We start from the raw sequence: 22643 nt of genomic DNA on the forward strand, positions 1-22643 counted from the left end.
GATTCTGAAGAAAAAAAAACAACCAGATCATTGAAACAATAAAACATCTAAACCAGGTTACATCAGATCTTGATCATGTCAATGAAAATATCGTTAAAGAAGTGATTGACCAAGGTAAGGAAAGATTGGGTACTGCAAATGTTACTATATCCATAGATGTATTTACGCAATTATTTTTCGTACGTTTTAAAATAACCAAAGCAGAGTTACCAACGTTTATAACACCAGGATTTAACACCGTGACATAAAAATAAAAATAAACTGACGATCTCATCAATGAATACTTTCTAAAAAATTCTCGCGCCATGGAGATAACAGCCCCATCAGCAGGTATTATCAAGTAAAATAATGACCCGTACGATGGAGGTCGTCACATGTCACAAGGAATTCTTAATATAACATCAACAATTGCAGTCAATCTTGCATGTGATGCAATTGATGACAGCAATAAATAAAAATATTGACAATCCAGTCAGGCCCAGCAAGAATATATTTTATATATATTTACATATCAAACCCCACCTGGATATTTAATAGTGTCAGAACCAGTTAATCCGGTTTATTTGCGATGTCACACTCAGCTATTAATACGAACACATTTCAAGCTTACTGACCAGACCGGGCACCTACTTGATTTTATATTCAATGATTTTATCATCGATTTTAGAATGATTTTCTCGTTTTCGATATTATTTCAGATCAATGGTTAATTGTACAGATTTGACGGGTATATTACCCAAATTAAATCAGATTATCAAACAATTTCATCATATTGATGGGTATATTACCCAAATTAAATCAGATTATTAGTCAAATTCCTTAACAATTTTATATTCAATGATTTTATCATTGACTTTAGAATGATTTTATCATTATTAATATTATTTCAGATCAGTGGTTAATTTCACAGATTTGATGGGTATATTACCCAAAGTAAATCAGATTATCAAACAATTTCATCAAATTGATGGGTATATTACCCAACTTAAATCAGATTATCAACAATATCATCAAATTGATGGGTATATTACCCACATTAAATCAGATTATCAACAATTTCATCAAATTGATGGGTATATTACCCACATTAAATCAGATTATCAACAATTTCATCAAATTGATGGGTATATTACCCACATTAAATCAGATTATCAAAAAATTTAATTAAATTGATGGGGTAAATGATTCTCAAAATAATAAAAATCTCATCAAAAACAGAAAAAAATTACACAATAATAATTTCACAAATAACAAATAAATATATTATAACGGAATTTTTTTTATACTGATTCTCATCCAGATTTCAGGTAAATGATTCTCAAAATTGTGAAAATCAGTCAGATTTTATAATCTGATAGAGTAAATGTTACTCGAAACTGAAAACAGAAAATTACATAATAAATATTATAATCTGAATAAAAATAAATCTGAATCTGAATATATATTATTATCAGAATAAATATTATATTCTGAATAATCATTATTATCAGAATAAATATTATAATCCAAATAAATATTATAATCTGAATAAATATTATTATCAGAATAAATATTATAATCTGAATAAATATTATTATCAGAATAAATATTATAATCTGAATATATATTATTATCAGAATAAATATTATATTCTGAATAAATATTATTATCAGAATAAATATTATAATCTGAATAAATGTTATTATCAGAAAAGAAAATAATAATCTGAATATTATTATCAGAATTTTTAAAAAAATCTTATTCTTCACTGATTATAGTTTTTTTTAAGAAAAAATTTAACAGTAGCAAAATTATCAAATATCAGAATTGTCATCTGCACCATTGGTATATGATCCTGTGACCAGACATAAGACTTTATCTCAATGGACTGGGAGGTTATGGTAAAACAACACGTGTGATCAAATTATTTCGTGGACTTGATATAACTGTGTTAACCCCTACACATTGACTCGCCAGAGAAATGAACGAACGAGGAGTCAAATCTCATACTTATTACAGCTTCTTCTCATGGAAGGGAGATACATGGACTCCTGATCGAATGGGTGAAAAATATATTACAAAGATTATTATCTGGGATGAAATATGTATAGTGTCGCTGGAGACATTAAAAATATTTCTTGATTGGTTGTTGACAAAAAATACTGCTGTGATAATCTGTGGTGATCATGGTCAATCACCACCTTTTGTTGGATTGTCTTCACACGAATGATTAAAAAGTTCATAAATCATTATGAAGAAATAACTGATGATCATAGAGCACTTGATCCAAAATTTAGAGATTTTGAGAAAGTAATCAGACTACAACCAACTAAAATTCAGTGTGAAATAATGCATGAGACAATTTCAGACACTCCTATGAATGATTTTTGGATTATGTGGAGACCAGATGATTTGATAGTTGCCAAGTAGAAAGATAGTTCGCAATGCACTTCAACAACAATTATTTCTGTTAAATAAATGAAGGTTTTCAAATCTACCCGTACCAATGTCTTATCAACCAGCAGATACACAACAGCAAAATATCGACGTAGAAATTCCAGGCTGAAGTAGAAAACAAAATCTTGTGTTAAATGATATTGTTTTAGTTCCTGTGAGTGTTGTTGAGGGCGCATTAATGATGGACAAAACTCAGTGGATTATAGGATATGCTATAACGATTCATTCATCATAAGGAGTAACTATTTCAGATACTAATATTTGGATTGTTGATGATCGTATCGAATGGTCAAATTTAGTTTATCTCGCAGTGTCTCGAGTCAGAAGAATATCTCAGCTGCGGAGGGTTATCATAAACTTCACAGAAAATAATAATCAAACACAGAAAATCAACGATAATGTAGTAAGTAAAAAATTAGCTAGTTATAAGCAGTGTGATAAAAAAAATAAACGCGAATTTAATCTCGATGCTGAATTTATCATGACATTGCAACTCCGACAGAATAATCATTGTGCAACTGTAACACAGTACTGTTGTGGCAATATTCAAAATAATAATCCAAGACAATTTACCATAGATAGACTTAATAGTAGTCTTGGTCATACACATGAAAATGTGATGCTGACCTGTCTTGAATGTAATCGACGTTGAGGCACCAGTTCACAAAAGTGAATGCCATGATAATTGTGTGTCTTCAGGAATTACTTATAATTGTTCACATACAAATCCACGCTGAGGAGCACTTGAATCTAATCTGCAGATTGTAGGTCTACCTGTAGATCTTACCAAGCTGGAAATTTTATGTGTCATCACACTCCAAATAGGATCAGTTGGCCTTTTTTTCACCACCTTCAATTTCACCAGGTTCATATAAATATCTTACAGTCACATTACCTAGTACTGGTTGTTTTGAGAAGGAGTCATGTCGTTGTATTGGTATGTTTTCTTTGGTGATCACATTGGTAGGTTTCATAGAAATTGCACGAGTAATTCCATTATTTAACACAGCTGTTACACTTGTGTGTGATTGATGTCTACCAATTTTAATAGTATCATGTGGTAAAAACAAAATATCTGTTTGATGAACTTCATTGGGAGCACTGACATCAAAATGTGCATACTGAATTTGGTTTAGGTGGTGGTAGATAAATTTGTCATATTGCATGTCGTGCTCACCAATTTGCAGCAACAGAGCGTGTGACATCTGCTGCATCAGCAAGTTTATTGATTCCTGCTCTACCCCTCCAATATCCTCTTGGGCTATAATAAATCAATTTCATTATAATAATAATAAACGGTTGATTAATTACCAGCCCCTAATACTAATTTTACCTTTCATTGCGGTTTTTACTAGGAAGCTAGCAAGTTTTTCTGTGAGAGATTTATTTTTTATGGAATTTAATGAGTGAATCAACTTCAAATCTGCAATATGTCTTTGTTGTAAATCCTTATTTTTATAAGCTACATCATGAACGTAACATGCCTGATCAATCACATTTATTGGATACTCTCCAGGTCTTGGTTGATCTCGCTCGTCAAGTCGGATATCAAGTCGAGTTCTAGGACCACAATAATTATGTCCAGGAAGATGTTTCTCTCCTAGATACTTAACCCATGGAGCTCCTGGTAATTTTCCCAGTAAAGCAGCGATATCACCATCTGTTTTCCTGGCTTCTCAAGGGAGATAAATTTTTATTTTTTTGTACCACATTTTATACTTACCTGTAAGGGCATGCTTTTTACCTTGCTGATCTTGTACCAACTTTTACCATTCTTACCGGTGCGAGGTAATGGTAATAGTGGAAATGCAGGATCATTTATTGTAAAATTTCTCCGAGATGGGCATTAAAAGTTGCATTTCATTGAATTTAGCGGGTCCACAAGTAACCTTGGACTGAAACTTATGTCTGACATAATGGGGTTATTGACCTAACATGGGTCGTGATAAGCAGGGAAAAATTAGCATAACAAAGAAGGAATTTTTCAGGACTGGACCAAAATGCTTGATATACGGGTTCTTGAGATAACAGAGCTCAAGATAAGTGTGTGTATGTGTGTATATATATATATATATATATATATATATATATATATATATATATATATATATATATATATACACACACACACACTTAACTGTTCCCAAAGTGGTAGGTCACTGACTGTCTCAGCTGCAATTTTCTAGTTTTCAATCAATAACACTTATTCCATGAATCTGTTCCTAATATGAAATGAATGGTAACTCCCCTCTGTTGCCAACAAACTGGACGTTAATTAAATCAATGAGACATAAACAAAGATGAATCTCTAAGAAGCTGATGCTGTCAGTGTAACAAATTAGAGTCCTAAAATTGGAATTTTCCTAGGAACTGGAAATGGCTGACTTATAAAAAAAAATAACCTTTCTGTAATAACAGTTCATGAAAACCATAGGGTTACTTTAATGTAGTTTAAGACAAACAAAAGAAAGTTGGGGTGGCTTTCATATTTTCCCTTATGCTGCTGTTAGATATATTGATTTGACAATATTGTCAAGAAAGATATAAATCTAAGTCTTGGTACAGCTGGTCCTTAAATGTTGCAAATTTTCATTATGAAGCTGTGCACGTCGAAATTGAGATAAAGAACAAAAATCAGAACCACCATTATCATTAATACATAACATGAAAAGTTCTTAATTTCTAATTGGCTAACTACTGGGATTTTATTTTAAGACAGTATGCATTTCCTTTAAACTCCTGGATACTATACTTAACAGGGTTAATACATTTGTTCCAGTTGGCAATAGTGCCATACGCCATCGTAATTCATGTGATGTAATATATCGATTGGGGCCCGGGGTAGCTGAGTGATCTAACCTGCTCACCATTACCAATCACTGCCATCTCACCTCTGTCTGCATGGGTTCGAGTCTCTGGCTCGGCAAATGTGACTGTGTGAGAAAGCTTGCCAGAAGCTTCCAATCGGTCAGTGGTTCATACTGCAGTTTTCCTGGGTTCTTCTTCCGCCACTTATGCTGGCTGAAATGTATTGCCTATCATGTGCTGAAAACTGATGTGAAATCCACAACAATAACAATTCATCTGTCATTGCCTTTTCCCTTGAGAAATTTACTGCAGTGTTGTCTGAGAGAAATACAGCCTTGCCTGCAACTACGACACTATGCACCTCCAAACAACACCATAGGAGAACGATTCCCATGGGAGACTTTAATGGTACATTTAACACATTGTTGGCTATATCATGCTCAGGAAATGGGAGCTAAGTGCCTTTCCAAAGGACACACCAAGGCAGCTGACCCAACCAGAATGGTCAAGGCAGGTACTGAACCCATGAGTCATGACTCTTGTATTACAAGTATGATACTCCATCAACAAAGTTGCTGTGGCTCTCTCCCAACAGAGATGACATTAATTGAATAATAATGTATAATTAACAAACACATTACTATCATCATATAAAAAGATGCTACTTCTAGGACAGACCAAATGGGACAATGACCGAACTGCCAAAGGCCTAAGTTCAACCAAACCAGAAATGTGATCTTAATGTTCTTTCCTATTGATTCTAATTTCCAGTGATGTTTGAAATCATGGGTCAAACAGGAAGCATAAATCTAGCCTTTATCAGCAAGAATCACCAAGTCTGTCTAATGAATTTGCTAGTATATCAAGCAATGAATCTCATACTCTTTGTGACTTTCCCCTCCTATACTGAATTTTAAGGTCAAGGAAAATACTTCTAGAGCATACTAATGTCTTATAATAGCAAAGGAATAAGTTATCACTTTTTCTTTGACGCAAATGTATTTAAGATTAAATCCTCCATATCCAACCGCTTTTCCCAGCAGATGCTGGTCCCTATGTGTGGCTAGTCTGACTGAATAAGTGAGGTCAAGAACCTTGCTCAAGGGCAAAAAGGTAACAATACTGCCAGAACTGAAACCCACAGCTTCTGAACCTGTGTTTGTAATATACATCACTAGGCTTGTAGAATATACGACCAGGCCTGTAGTATATACCACTAGAACTGCAGTATATACCACTTGGCTTTAGTATATACCAATAGGCCTGTAGTATATAATACCACTAGGCTTGTAGTATATACCACTAGGCCTGCAGTATATACCACTAGGTTTTACTATATACCAATAGGCCTGTAGTATGTAAAACTAGGTTGGTATATACCACAAGCCTGTAGTATATACCACTAAGCTTTAGTATATATATATCAATAGGCATGTAGTATAAACCACCAGGCTTTAGTATATACCACTAGGTTTTATTATATACCACTAGAGCTATAGTATATACCACTAGGCCTGTAGTATATACCACTAGACCTGTAGTATATACCACTAGGCTTGTAGTATACACCAATAGGCCTCTAGTATAAACCACCAGGCTTTACTATATACCAACAAGCCTATAGTATATACCACAAGGTTCTGGCATATGCCATTAGGCCTGTAGTATAAACCACTAGGCCTGTAGTATATACCACTAGGCTTTTGTATATACCGCATGGCGAAACCTAGTCTCAATGTATACTCCAACGATTTTAAATATACTGTTATTGTTATTCTGTGTACTTTATCATAAGATGCCTTGCAACAAGGCATCACAGTATACACAATGGCTCCCATGGACAGTGTTATAAAGAAGGAATATTGTATTGTCTATATTTAACAGATGTCCTAAACAGGGAGAGTCCAATGGGAAAGGTATCATTGTACTGAACTGCAGCTGCTTAAGGCATTTTATACAAATAAGTGATGAAATTATAATTTAGCTATTCCAAAAGGGTACAGTACAGTAGGTAATTGAGAATAATGGTCTAAGCATGATTTGGAATATCATGGTCAAAGCATGATTTGGAATATCATGGTCAAAGCATGATTAGGAATATCATGGTCAAAGCATGATTTGAGATATCACTGTCAAGCAAAAATTTCTAATAATTACATGTATATCAAACAAAAAGTTAATCCTCTTCCAATTATTCCCATAACAAGAGTCCATGGCCAGCTAAGGTTTATGCCATTTGTACAGGCAAATCTTCAACACATTACCTAGATGGATATGACTCCACACTGACATCAATAAAGATACAATTACTTCTTTTTTTAAACCAGCTAGAAGCTTAAAAGTACATTCAGTGAAAGACACCTGTAGTAACCTCTGATTTGTTGTTGTTCTAGGGTTTAACGCCATTTTTCAGCACAAGATAGGCTTTATATGGCGGCCAATATAACTGGTGGAGGAAGAACCCTGGAAATGGGTGAAGTATGACCAACGCATTATAGCATCAGGTTTCTAAGATGCTGTGGGGTGAGATATTTGAAAAACATCAATATCAGGGAAAGTCTGTGGGATTCAGTCAGCCATAATGAATCTGGGTAACTGAGACATACAGTATTCTTCTGTGTCAACATCATGACATATATGGGCAAATGGGTGATATGTAATGTGGCAGAAGGGGGGGGGGTCATCCTTCATTTAGTAATGCTTAGCCAATAATTAATTCATAGCATGTTTTACAATTCATACAAGATATGCTAAAATGTCTCTTCAAGACATACTTTTAAAACAGAATTTTCCACATTCATTTACTGGAAAAGAACTTTTAAGGCTCAAAACATAATGCAGGAATATGTACAATTTTGCAAAATTCATAAATTTGACAACTTTTCTAAGTATAATGGAGAAGGATAGATGCAAGGTATTTTTAAATGTTCCTTTATGAATGATTTTAGTGACTGACATTGGAAAACATCCAATATTCATTTCTATCTATTATTCATGCAAGTGGTAGTATATATTCCAAAACAGCTCAGAAGAGTGGCATTCTTTTAATAGATGTCATTTATTGCAAATTAAATCTGCTGGATCCATTTTACTAAATTGATGACGACAATGGGAAATGATTGTTCTAGCACATTTGCTGTCAGTCAGACAAATTGCCTAAAATTAGATTTTTATGAATCGTGCTTCGAAACTAAATTAAGTGTAACTTAATTAACCACCATAAGATCAAATGAAGTAAACTCTTCCTGGTCCTTTTATAGAAACAAAGAGAATGGAAAAAAGTTTTGAAAGCTTCATTTAATGTGATTATGAATAATAATTTACATACTTTATATCAAGTAATATCTTCATTATATTTCCATGGCTGATGTCTCCATTGAAACATATAAACATGCATGCTATACAGTGCAAACTTTTAGCTAAAGATAAGAATGTTATCTTGCTTTACAGCCAAGTTTTAATGCAAACTTAATTATAATTATCAAAACAAAAAAGGTCCAAATGGTGTTTGTATCAATTTCAGAATAATTAAATGTTTCTTTCTTCCTTACGATTTCCAGCAATCTGATTCGCCAGTACATATTGAATATCTACTGTTTAGATTTCTATCAATTTTTTTTAATTTTTACCTTTCCACTGGCACTACTTTTTCTAATATTCATGTAAAAATATCAGTAAAATATCAAAACTGATGGTTCAGATGAACAAAGAGATCATTGTGATTATGGTCTATGGTGTATAATAAATACAACAGTCAATGAAAACAACATTTAAAAAAACAAATTTGACTTAATAAGACTGAAAATATGAAGTTGAAAACTGGATTCCCCCCAAAAAGGTAGATAATTCAGGGAGTGAGAGACTGCATCTGAATGGTTTTTGAATTTGAATGTATTTCAGAATACATGTTTACGTACTAAAAGATAAACATGAAATGCCTTGTCAAGCAGATGAAGAGAGGTACACTGTATTGATAATCTAAAAGAAATTCATATCCTTATTTGAGAAGCTATATACATTTGTAGCATATATCATATGAACTTGCTTATAAGTCAGGTCCAACTGCAAATTGCATACTCCCAGATTTACCATTGCATAATGCACTGGCAGACTAGGCCTATGCAGTTTGTTAGGAGTACCAGCAAAACAAACACAGACCCTGATCTGCCGATACATTATGCAATGGCAGATTTGAGTATATGTTCTTTATAGTTGGACTTGACTTAACAAGTACATATTGTACTGGTACATCATGTAGTAAAACTTCCATAAACTGGACACTATGGGACCAAATGTGTTGGTTATATTAAAGAAGTGGCTTGTATAAAAAGGTCTGACCAGTAAAAGAACGGCATTCATTTGGGACCAATATATGTGGCCCAGAGAGGAAGGCAGACTACAGAATGTTAGTTTAGGGAATTTAAACGATGAACCGTAACTAATATCCGTCATCCAATGATGAGAATGCTTCAAATTATTTCCAATAAAATAATTAAATACATTTCTGCAGCAGACATGTATGACAAATCCACAATGTCTAAAGTATGTACAGTATCAATGATTTCAGCAAAATGAACCTTCCCGAATTTCAGAAAGAACTAAATTATATGCTTACTTATAAGTCGAGTCGAACCACAAACTGCATAGACCCAGATCTGCATTTACATAATGTGCCAATAGATCCATGTCTATGCAGTTTGTTAGGAGTAATCAGTAGAACAAACAACATATATCCTGAGCTGCTGTCACATTATGTGATGGCAGATCAGGGTTTATGCTGTTTGTTAAGAGTGATCAGGAAAACAAACAACACAGACTTTTATAATGATCTCCTGGTACATTATTCATTATTATGTTGGACTCAACTAATAAGTGAGTATATATGGCACACAGAAAGTACACTGACCCGCTTATATATAATCTAGTACACTGAAGACATAAGGCCAAAAAAGAAAATATATGTGTTTCCAATTACACTGGTTTTAAAATTAGGGTAAGATTATATATATTACAATGGTTAGCATATACTTAGTGCTTCATGTACTGGCCAAAAACCGGCTCAGTTAGATGTACTAACCGATTTTAGATTATTTTTTTTAACCTATGGAAAAAAATACTAGGGTCAGGAAAAAATCCAGAGATAGGTGACTGGCAACACATTTTTTATGCCTAATAGTGATCTACATTTTAAAACAGGAAACCTTATGCTGAGTAATTGTTCCAATATGGGCATGCCATAAAAGTGGATATGAATATATTAATAGTATATTTGTTAATGCTAAATCGTATTAAAAATGGTTTTCATGAGTCAAAAACTAAACTAAAGTACAATAAATGAATGATAAAAATGAAATGCTACTGTGTACTGAGGGGCATCATAGGTTATGCAGCTATTTATCATCACATTCCATTGAATAGTATGGTATTTGCTCATATTACAGGAATATAACATGACACTTTGGGTCAGACTGATGACAATAGAAAGGAAGCATATAATGTATTTTTAAACCACTGTTATAATTACATATGGAAAATAATGGACCAGTCAGTCAAGATTAAATATGCTCAAATGATGAATATTACCCTACTATTTCTTATTCCACAAGTGCTGTAAGAGGGTTGGTGGGTGTGGGGTGGGTTGTGGGGTTCACCGGCTAAGATGTTTAAATCATAAATTTTGATTTTTCAGTGCTAATATATATGTGCATCGGTGTGGATGCTTTCTTACATCAATGAGATATCTCACCTGTCCCAGTTTGTTTCCAGTATCCGCTACATAATGCCTTTAGAATGTAGTGAAGTTCAAATGCAAGTTTGGCTGCTGGAGCAAAAGCAATTAAAAGAAAATCACTATGGGCAAAAATGATTTTTCAAGACCTATAACAAGGATTTTTTTTCTGGGCTTGAGTACTGGAGTTCCATTAGGACTCTCAATGTCAATTATGCATCCCCTTTTTTAAGTAGGACTCTCATGCAGGGTCAAATAAAGATTTGTACAAGTTATTTCCTGAAAACTGCTTTATGACATAAGCACATTGAAAATTAAAGATGCCATAACTAGGATAAATTCTGCTGCAGTTTTTCAGGATCTACATGTTTGCAACATAATGTTGGCCGAGTGACTACTCTGCCTCAAGATGGGGTCTAATGATGCAATAAATCCAACTTTTTCTGCTCCTTGTGGCAGTATAGCCCAAAATCATGTAAACTACTTGCCACATTGATTACATGAGGTTTTGGGGTGAAAAAATTAATAAGTGTTTCAAAATACAAATGACTCGCTAATTAAGTATGAGAAATACCAAAAATCAAAATCAACTCCATCATCCTTTTTAGTGCAGGTTTTTAGATGGCATGGATGCTGGTTATCTTGCATCAAAAGGGTGTTTAAGATGTCAGATTTCATAAAGAATCTACATTTCAATTTGTCATGGAATGGGATAACTGTTTCCCTATGGACTATATCGATGCAAAACAGAAGCTCAATGTATCAAACATGCTTCAGAAACTGGCAATGAAAGATCACTGTGAGACATATACACCACCATTATCTGATTTGATTGGAAATTTTGGATCATTCTATCAACAACCCCCACCAGGTCATTATCATTAAAGTCAGCAATATGACAGATTTATCAGTTTAGGTGTATTAATAAATTGTCAGCAGCAATCAAAACTATGCGTACAGCAACCAGTTTGAAGGAAATTATACAATCATTCAGGAAATGTTACCTGTGCTATTGCACTTTTACAAAATGAAAATGATGAAAATATAAAATAAAGAGATCTAGACACTAAGGCAATGCAGTGAGACATTATAAGCAAACATTCAGCATTCAACAAAATGATGTCAGCCATTTTGTTGGGTCTTTCATCGAAGAAGCATAAGCAATTCTTTGCTCACTGGGATGAATCGAAGGAACGTAATACTATATGAGAATCAACACTTCTGCAAGATCATGCCTCTTGTTCAAAAACAACAGCGAGGGAATATGTTAAACTACAATGTAACTGTCAGTGAGATTCAAAGGCATGAATGTATGCTTGGGTCATTGTTCTACAAGCTGATATTGGATAAGCTCGGTTAGTTTTCAATTAGTAGATTCTTATATTTAAAACAGCAGAACCTGTCTTGAAAGACCACCACATCTGCCAAATAAATAAATGTCACTCAAGACAGGTGGTCTCACATGACAGGTCACAGCACCATATAATCAATAAACATGAACATGGAGAAGCTCGTCTCTCAAGACAGGTTTTAATGAATTTGCCCTAAATTTAATTTTTTTAAATAATATTTCATTTACTTCTACTTTAAAGAAGCACCGTTTGTGAAAAATTAACAGAAGCAAATTTATTATAGCAACAGTAGCTATAAATAAATCATATTTATTACTTCATCCTATTATATTACTCTGCATACTTCCCTGTTACTCTAACATCATCCTTTTCATTGATGCTAGCACCAATCAACCTAGTCATATCAGTGGTATTTACAAGGGATGGTCATTATTACATATGTGATAACCAATGTTTTTTGATACAGCAATATGTGCTGACCATGGCGATAGCTGCAAGCCTATGTGACCCATGGTTATAAGCTACAAGTAGGTCATCTTCACTAGCCAAGGTTTCAATATGTTGACCTATCTACACCTTGGCAGATCGATCAGATATTCAGTTCTTTGTGCTAGCTACATCTATTGGATATGACGAGTTGCCTTCCTTAGTATGTAATGAAAACTAACCAACAGCGTGTAACAGCAGTTCATTGTACATCAGCCAAAAATTGTGGAGGCAACTGACCAACAAAGGATACTTTGTTTTCAAAAGTATGACTACATACCAGAAAAAGGCTATTACATGTGTATTTGAAGGAAAGGGTGTATTTGTGCAAACATGGACCAGATGTGGAAAACTGCTTATTTATGAGTCCATTCCAGTTGTGTATATCCCCTGTCTCAATTATGAAGGAATGTGTTCAAATCAATATGGTACCTTGCCACTGCATCCAATGAAATTCAGACCCAAAACTCTGAAACATCTGATCAATCCAGAAAGGTGTAGATAGGGTTAACATATTGGAACTTTGGCTAGCTAAGATGCTGGCAGGTATGAAATAGTACAGCAGAGCCTCAATTGTATGCATCTCAACTGGACAAGCTTTCTGTTTTCTTTATTTCAAGCCAAAAATATGGCACAAAACATTTTTAATAATACAATGGAAACTATCTTCAAATGCACATAAAGGACACCTAATCAGAAAAGAGTATCTATTTGTCGACTATATTAATTTCACAAACATTTTCAACCTTTCAATCAAGGATACTTATTGATAAAGGTAACCTGTCCATAAGACAATTTTAATGGTTCCATGTGTCCTTCATTGACAGGATTCACTAAATAACCAGTGCTCCAGAAAACATTTTCTCTCACAAAGGCCATGTGTCCTTAGCATTTGAAGAATCCCTTGCCCCTGTTAAAAACTATATTTCTGTGAAGATTTTTTTCTATTAAAATCACAAAATCAACAGGCTGCAAGGAAGGGACCAAGAAAGATTTAGACAGACACTGGGAATATGGCTTTGTAGTTTTTGGAGTATGCATACAAACAGTAAAACCTGCCATAAGCAGCCAACTAATAAAATGAGAAGAATGGTCTTTTAATCCAGGAGACTCTTTAATACAGGTTCGTTTATCCTAAACATTATGTTGTAGAAATTCACAGATTGTGACTGCTTAAGAAGGTAATTGTTTACTAAATTTAACATTTATGGCAAATTCAAAACTGTCCTGGAGCTAAACCTCTCTTAAGCAATCAATGAAAAAGGAATAAATGTGACACACAGAGACAGGTGATTGTCTAACAGAGGTGATTAGTTCCTACAAATATCTGATTAATGGATTTCTGAACACGTGGCTATTTATGACAACTAACTGCTCAATACTGGTGACCTATATGACAATTCGACTGTACAATTATCTCCAGTAGATGCAGAATACTGAGATTCTACTGCATAAGTACATTTATAACTAACAGTTAGTAAGAACTTTTAGTGGTAATAGCAACTTTCATATTTACCAAAGATCACTCTGTAATCTCCTCCTGTTCACCGATTACCATGAAAAAGAAAATAAAGAAGCAAACCAAAAATATATTGATATGCAATTAAAGAAACAAAGATGAAAAATTAAATTATAAACATAACAAAATATATGAAAAACTAAAATCAGACAAATAATAATATTGATAAGTATCAGAAAGAGATCGATGACTAATTATCAGGGTCAGAACAACAAATACAATGAGGGGTATGAAATTTCAAACAAGTCACTGTATTTAAGTTCCATAACTTGTATGATATGAAGTGTTCAAAATGGCTGAAGAACACAGGCTAGATAAACTATTTCCTACAAATGCTTTCTAATTATGAAGGCATAATCAATATGCAAAGCTTCTTGCTCAAAATCATCAAAGCCCTCCAAGAACTTGATGATAATAACCCAACAGATCATAAATATAGCTATAAGTATGGTAAAAAGCCTTGTAAATCACATGCTAGATCACCTAATTAATATGCACTGATCTCTCAGCCAATCAGAACAAGATTATATCATTAATATGCACTGATCTCTCTCATTACTGAAAGTCTCCAAGATCCTGATGATAGAAGCATACATTCCAAGTTTGATAGACATCAAACTATGAACGTGGCTTCCGAGTATTAACAAGCTCAGACAATCAGAGCAAGATTACATCATTAATATGCATGTATCTTGTTCCATATCAAATATTTTGAAGATCTTGATGGTATATGCCAATATTTCAAGTCTGATTAGAAACAGGACTTTAAAAATGTCTGCATCTCACTTGTTATCGAATATGTATGATGCCTTGATGATATAAGCATATATTCCAAGTTTAATCAAATTGGATCAGAAATATGGCCTCCAGTCTGAGTAGCAACAATATCAGTCCATCAGTCGCAATAAGAACTCATAATATGTGTTGATCTCATTCACTATCAAACCCATCCAAGTTCTTGCTCATGTAAATTTATATTTCAAGTTTGATCAAAATTGGACGTTAATATGGCTTAAACAAGGGTAAGATGCTCACCCAATCAAATGCAAGATAACCTCAATAATGTAAGTTGATACTGCTCAATACTGAACATGTCTGAGATCTTTATCTCACATATATTCCAAGTCTGAAACAAATCGGATTAGAAATATAGCTTCTGGAAGATTAATATGCTCAGCAAAATGCAAGATTACCTAATTAGTATGCATGGATCTCGTTCAATATCAAACTCGTATGAGATCTTAATGATATGAAAAGTTTTTTAGTATAGTGTGGCTACATTTGATGGTGAATCAGCATGAGTGGTAAGAAAACCTAAAACATCCTCTATACCAGAATCCTTAGGAATCGGTCATATATGCTTTACATGTCTGACAGAACTTTAATTTTTTTGACCCCTCATAAAATGAAAATATCAGACATTGGGATTATCTGCTATGGAAGTCATATTCATATCTGAGTAATAATTGTAAGGATTAGACCTCAGCTTACACTTAAGATGTACATTGAAAAAGGTATGCCTTAATGCCACAAATGAATTCTGCTGAGTCTGGTCAAATTATTTTCAACAGTTTGGGTTATCCTTTAAACATTATTCTATTAATAGTAATGGCATCGATCTGGTCATAAATCGACTTGATCTGTGTAGATGTGAAAATCCTCATGCCAAGGTGCATTCTGTTCAAAATGAACAAGTTCTTTTCAGCAATTTTGAAGAAAAATTATTTAAAGATTTGTATATATTTAGTAATGGTACATCTGCATAATTGAAAGTCTGTAACGGTTTCATAGAATGCTGTTAAATATTAACAAGTTTTGTTCCGTGATTTGGGAGAAATTATTGAAAGGTTTTTCTTTTTTTAGTAACAGTGGCTTTTCTATTTTTAGTAATAGTGGCCATATTTAAAGGCAGATCAGTATCAGTTGTAAAAAAATTTAAAAGGTTATCTGCATGACGCTTTTGTCAAATTTGATCTAATTTTGTTCAGAGATTTCTGAGAAGTCATTTTATGGGTTTTCATTAGTTTCAGTAATGGTGATCTGGGTCAGCATCATTTAAATAAATTTTCAAAAGCTGTTGATGCTAGAATGCTCTGTGCCAAATTTGAAAAAACTTGGTCCAGTGGTTGCTGAGATGAAGTTCAAATAGCAATTGTTAATTGGATATACCATGCACAACAAACAAAAGATGCAAGGCTGCACCAAAACCTCTCTGCCTTATGGCCAGGTGATCTAAAAATGAAATGAAATTATGACAAGAACTGAAAAATTAAAATAATATGATCTGAAGTAAAGTGAAATGATTATGTACACCACACATGAATCCTGAAAATAATTCTTAACTGTTAAACACAATGATCTTAAGTAGCATTACTGACAAATTAGTGAAAAAAGTAATTCATTTGCATTTTTGTGGGTCATCCATGTTTTGTTTATGTTCATATTCAAATATTTCTCATAGCAAATGATGGTGGTAGAGCATGACTTTGGAGGCCCTAACTTAAAATCCCAGAAAGGTGAATGCAGAAGGCAAAATTCAGTTTATTAAAAGGGACACAAACTGATCTTCATTTCCTAATCTTTTTAACATTTCCAGTCTGTTCCGGGGCCCCAAGTAGCTGAGTGGTCTAAAGAAATATCCATTACAGATCACTGCCATCTCACCTCTGTCTGCGTGGGTTCGAGTCTAGGATTCAGTCAATGTGGCTATGTGAGAAAGCTTGCCAGTAGCTTCTCATGGGTTGGTGGTTCTTCTCTGGGTTTTCCAGGGTTCTTCCTCCACCATTAATACTGGCCGCCATGCATAGCCTATCGTGTGCTGAAAAATGGCGTTAAACCCAACAACAACAACAACAGTCTGTTCCTCCACTTCACATTCCAGCAAATTCAGCAAACAGCATGATAGTGTGATAATGGGGCTTTGAGATAGGTTGACTTATCCATTGGGTGCTGTGATTTCACAAACCCACTTGGATGGTCCCTTATGTTTTGATTAATACAGACGTGCAAATGGCAACCACAAATGAATCTGAAAAGACTTTCTTCAAACTGATGAAGAATACTGTGCCAAGGTGAATCTTTATAAAACATTTTCACATCAACCTTGTCCGGGACAGTAACCAACAAAAACCTAGCAGTCAAGTAAAATATTCAATGACAGACTTGTCTGAAACTGTGAGAAATCCAAGCTAAAGTTGAAAAATCCATTTATGTTGGTGCATACATGATGAATCTATGAAAGGTGTACCCCTGATTACATTTTCGAAATTGTATGCCGAACCAATATTGACTTGTCCAGGAAAAGAAAGACCTAACTGACCGACATTCACAAAAGATGTACTTGTCCGCGTAACAGTTCTTGGACAAAAATCACTTGAGGCACAAAGTAATGGTGTAATCAGTGTACTTTTAGGTGACTTGGTGTCAAACCCCTGGAATGCACAATCACTGAGGACTTAAAAAGTTCATCGGAAGATATTTCTGTGAGAGCTTGGCATATGTACCAGTGAAGAAAATAGTTGGTTTGAAGTAAGTGTGCATCTTGCACCCAGGCAAGGACAGCCTGCAGACCATTTATACTTCAGTGTGACAGTATTAATAAAAGACCAGAGTGTGACGGACCCTCAATGCTACAGATACAAAAAAAAAAAAAAAAGAATTGACGAATAGCTGTGAGAACAAACATTGGCCTTGCTGTGGCAGGAATTGTTACTATGGTGACTATGGTAAGTACACCAGTCAAAATTGTTACTGGACCCATCCTGATAGCAACCAGTGTGGCTGGAGGCACCAGAAAAGTAATTTCATTTTAAGATACAGTTAAGTTATATACATGTCTATTTTGAAATGCTTGCAGCTGCCTAAAGAAGTCTCAGTGCAATTGCCAAGCTGTACTCTGTGGCAACTGAAGATAAAATGATTGCCATAGCAGATTTCTAGATGGTGCTAGTCAAAATGGAAAACCAAAGATGACTTCATACAGAATTTGGATGCTAGCTATCCAAAACAGGTAAATGAAATGCATGCAGTAAAATCGAGTAAATAGTTGTCATAGTATATCAATCTGTCTATGAGCTCACAGCACTGCACCTTTCCAACCCAAAACCCATGACGTGGCTGAGAAGCAAAGCTTCAACACTGGCTACAATTAAGGATGCATGCTTGTGCACACAATCCCATGAGGAAAAGTCAAGGGGAATCCCAAAGGGGTTTCAGGACTGAGAGCTGGAATTGGTCAAATGGTTACAAAGCCTCATTGACACACTACTTAAGAATAGTATATGCCTTATATAATAAATTCCTTGCTTGTTTCATTTACATTAGCTATAATTATCATTACTAAACATTTAATAATTTAACAATAAATAATAACATAAGTTGCCATCCTTTAAAATGCAAAGCCTAATCCTGAAAAACAAGGAAAATTATCAAAATTCAATGAAAATGAACTAAAGATTAAAAAAAACTCAAGAAAAAATAATGAAAATGAACAAAAACAAGATTGGTAAATAAGGTTCAGTATTAATAATTAAATGATACAGGTATTTTCAATTGTTGGAATTTACTACTGGCTATTATTGCCAAGTGTGACTTAAATGAGTTAAAAACTCACCAAGCTCCATTCATAAATTTTGCTTTGTTTTTTGTCTTTCCTTAAATTAAATATCTAAGGTAACAAAATTATATTTAAGTTGTTAACACACTGACCCTGGAGGTTTCTGCCATTTTTGCCTGAAAATCGAGTAGGAAACACATTCTGAAAGCTATTTCTGAATAGACTCGAAAACACCAAATCCCCAGTAATCTTTCAATAACATACTGCCTAGGTGTGTTAGAAACATCATTTTTCGTTGGCTATTTGACTCGCGCATGAGCAGAAGGGCAAAAGTTGGACTTGTTGTTTTTGGTTTTTTTTTTTTTGCTAAACAGAGCTATTATTTTGTATGGAGACCACTCTTTATTCCAAATGCCCATCTTATCCTACTTTTTGCAAAGGCTCATCTGTCTGTTTGCAGTTCATTCCAGTTTGCCTTAGATCTGAGACCAAAAAGTCTAAAATCCGAACACAAAATGGGATTCCGACCAAGGGCGAATTTTGCGTAAAAAAAGTCAGGTCCAAAAAATGAGGTTTATCTATCTGTATTTTGTAGTGCAACTAGATATTCCAGATTATTTGGTATCATTGTAGAGCTACATCTGTCTACCTTTCTATAATACCATCCACGTTAGTGTATCATGCATGACCATGATGCTACAGAGCTCAGCAGTAGGCTACTACCTCCTGCCCCGTAAAGTTGTCGCTAGGGGTTAATGTGTTAAGCAATGGATTTGTACATGTACCTAAAAGTAGAAGTTGGAAATACAGTGGCAAACCAGAATGTTTGTCTTTTGGGGAGTAACAACATTTTCAGTATGACTGGTGGAGGAAGAACCCAGAAAAGCCCTGCGAAGAACCACCAACCAAGATGAAGCTACTGGCAAGCTTCATTACGTGCCCACTTTGGCTGAGCAGCCTTGAACCCATAGACGGAAGTGAGATGTGTGAGTGATCTGTAAAGGAAAGTATGTCAGACCACTCAGTCACATGGGGGCCCTTTATCCTTATGGCAGTGCCCCTATTGGGGCTATGCAGCTAAGCCCCTATAACTCAAGTGGAGTTGGCTTTACATTTTATTAACTCCAGTTAGACTTTCTTTCACGGAAAAAGAAAAAAATTGAAAATATTTCCTTTTCTATTATAGAACATGGAATAAATTTCATACTGATAATTCAAATTTCAGATTTGATTCCTAACGATCTTATGGGTTCCCTCCTATAATTAGGGGAACAAAATTTATCATCCAGAATGGTTCATGGATACCTTATACACTTAACTGTTAGCACATGACCAGCATTCCTGATTAGCGATAACTGGGTATGACAGAAAAAATATAGAACATTTATTTTTCTCTTTAAGATATGCCATGTGTCAGGCAAGCACTTTTAATGAAGCCAAACTGGAAAAAAGTTCTAGGTTTTGGGCCAATTTCTATTAAATGAAGATGGTCATCTTAACTGGATGATTACGACAATGAATTATAAAACTTTTAAAATGAACTTTGTAAAAAAATTCTAGACTTGTAGGCAGCAATTCCTGTACAAATATATTGTTAAATATCGCTGGCTATGAGCTTCTGTTGAAAAACCTATTATACCTTTTACCCTTGCTGGACACTAGGGGGCATGGAACAATGGTCAACCATGTGTTTACATGGTAGTAAACTTTTTAATTTGGAAGATCACTGCCCTACCCATCTGCCTTACAAACTGACTGTATGGGGTTTGATAATAATCAGGTAATCCAAGTAATTTTAATTTAATGAGTGAAAACTAACCATATTACAAATTTTGTTCTAAGGTAAATCATCTTTTAAATTCTGGAAAAATAACTGATGCAAAATCAACCAAAAAAATTGTTTCTGCTTGATGTGATTTTGGGGTTCAAAAACTAAGCCATATGGGATAGAAAAACATTCAAAGTGGAACTGTCCTTCCTATTCTGGGCAATAACTGGACATTTTTCTTATTCTCTTTCAGTTTATTTTCAGTTTCTTTACAGTAATTTTTTGTTGGGATTTGTTACTTTTAGTTAATTTACATTTGTTCTTTTCCCCTAATTCTGGTACATTTTTTTGTAATGAGACATGCCCAGCTTTAGCAATGTACCCACCCTTATGAACTCCCATCATCATATAATTATCTTGGCAGGAAAACTTATGCGATTAAAACACTCATGTGAAAGTGATCTAAAATGTTGCGATCAAAGTATTTGGTCTGCCTTGTTTTAACACATAAAATGTACATTTCCAAACTGCATTGCAGAAAAGTAACAGCTGAACTGCCAGAGGCACGGAAAATCACACAAGATTTGAAAAACAAACTTCAATAATATGACAAACATTTTTAAAGAACTGTAACTCTTACAAATTGCGGGAGAAATCAAGCGCAGTTACCTCCCATGAATTTTGCCCCTGATTTGACCTGAAAGGGACATTTAACTTCACAATAACTTTGTGCTCTTGCACGATGAGATAGGGATCAGTCCAGGGGAAAACATGGGGGAGGGCAATTTTAGGTGATTAAATGTTCCCTGTTCTCAGGTTTGTTTTCTTGCACTGGCAAGAAATTCTAACTAAAAAGTTAATCCCAATATTTGAATATGATTGCATGCTATTTAATTCAAGTTGAATCCAGGAACAATTACTGAACATAGACATTAATCATATTTGTTGAAGCATTCAATATGTACCAGCTTAGTATGATTACTACATGGTTCAAATACCAAACTATGGACTCTGTGTGTGTGTGTGTGTGATTTGGATTTTTAATGTAGCTTCAAAAAAAATTCAGCCATATTACTACGATGTCTGCAGTGTGGCAGTTTATATGATGTCTAGCACTGGGGCATCATGCCACAGACATGTTGCATCATGTCCCACCCACTCACATTATGCTGACACCAGGTTGACCAGTCCTAACACTAATCTCTTAACGCGAATGCCTAGTGAGGCAGCTGTTAGTACCATTTGTACAAGTCTCTGGAATGATTCAGCTGGGGTTAGAACCCGCAACCTCCCGCACCTGAAGTGGATACTCTAACCACTAGGTCGCTGGAGCAGTCAACTCTCAGTGAAGGCCCAGTTGTAAAATTAAAGTATGAATTAATGTTTGATATGAGTAGTAATGTGGGGCACTTTACAAACAATGGGAATTACATGGACAAAAAAAACCTGGGTTCGTTTACGGACACGATTTATACGGACAACGGGAATTATATGGACAAGACTACCTGGGTTCGTTTACGGACAAGATTAATATGGACAAAAGGTTGGGTTTATATACAGACAAGGGAAAGTTGAACATAGGTTGAGTTTGGATAGGGACAATAGGAATGGAACAGGGTGATGTCATGGACACTGGCAACAATGTTGCAAGTGGCTGACCTCAATCGGGTGAAACGGGGGGGGGGGGAAAAAACTATAATGCTTGGCAGGGTGGCACATATAACTTTTTTATAGACATAGACAAAGAAACAAACACATAAACACACAATTTAGGCAAGAAATTAAATCTTTTCCAGGCAATGGAGTGGCCCCAAAAAGGGCCTTTGGTTTTCATGTAAACACCATTCAGTTAACATAGAGGGAATCTCATGGATCTTCTTCTCTTCTTCAAACTTTGTCTGACCTCTGGTCCATAGATTAAGACTCTTTCAGACAGCCTTGATAGATCCTTCTTTTCCAAAGGGCCGTCTCTGTGATCTGGGTGATATCCA

General features: G+C 34.6%; 1 protein-coding gene across 1 annotated transcript in view; it reads right to left on the minus strand.

Annotated features, from left to right (window-relative positions):
- Positions 1-22643, minus strand: part of LOC149780550 (solute carrier family 12 member 4-like) — a 241300-nt gene that overhangs the window by 203473 nt on the left and 15184 nt on the right. The window contains exon 2 of the mRNA XM_089937582.1: positions 14327-14350. Coding sequence (XP_089793708.1) covers positions 14327-14350 — 24 coding nt within the window. The remainder of the gene's footprint in view (positions 1-14326; positions 14351-22643) is intronic.

The sequence above is a fragment of the Sinohyriopsis cumingii genome, chromosome 16 (genome assembly GCF_028554795.1).
Source record: "Sinohyriopsis cumingii isolate HCF-2022 chromosome 16, ASM2855479v2, whole genome shotgun sequence".
NCBI lineage: Eukaryota > Metazoa > Mollusca > Bivalvia > Unionida > Unionidae > Sinohyriopsis > Sinohyriopsis cumingii.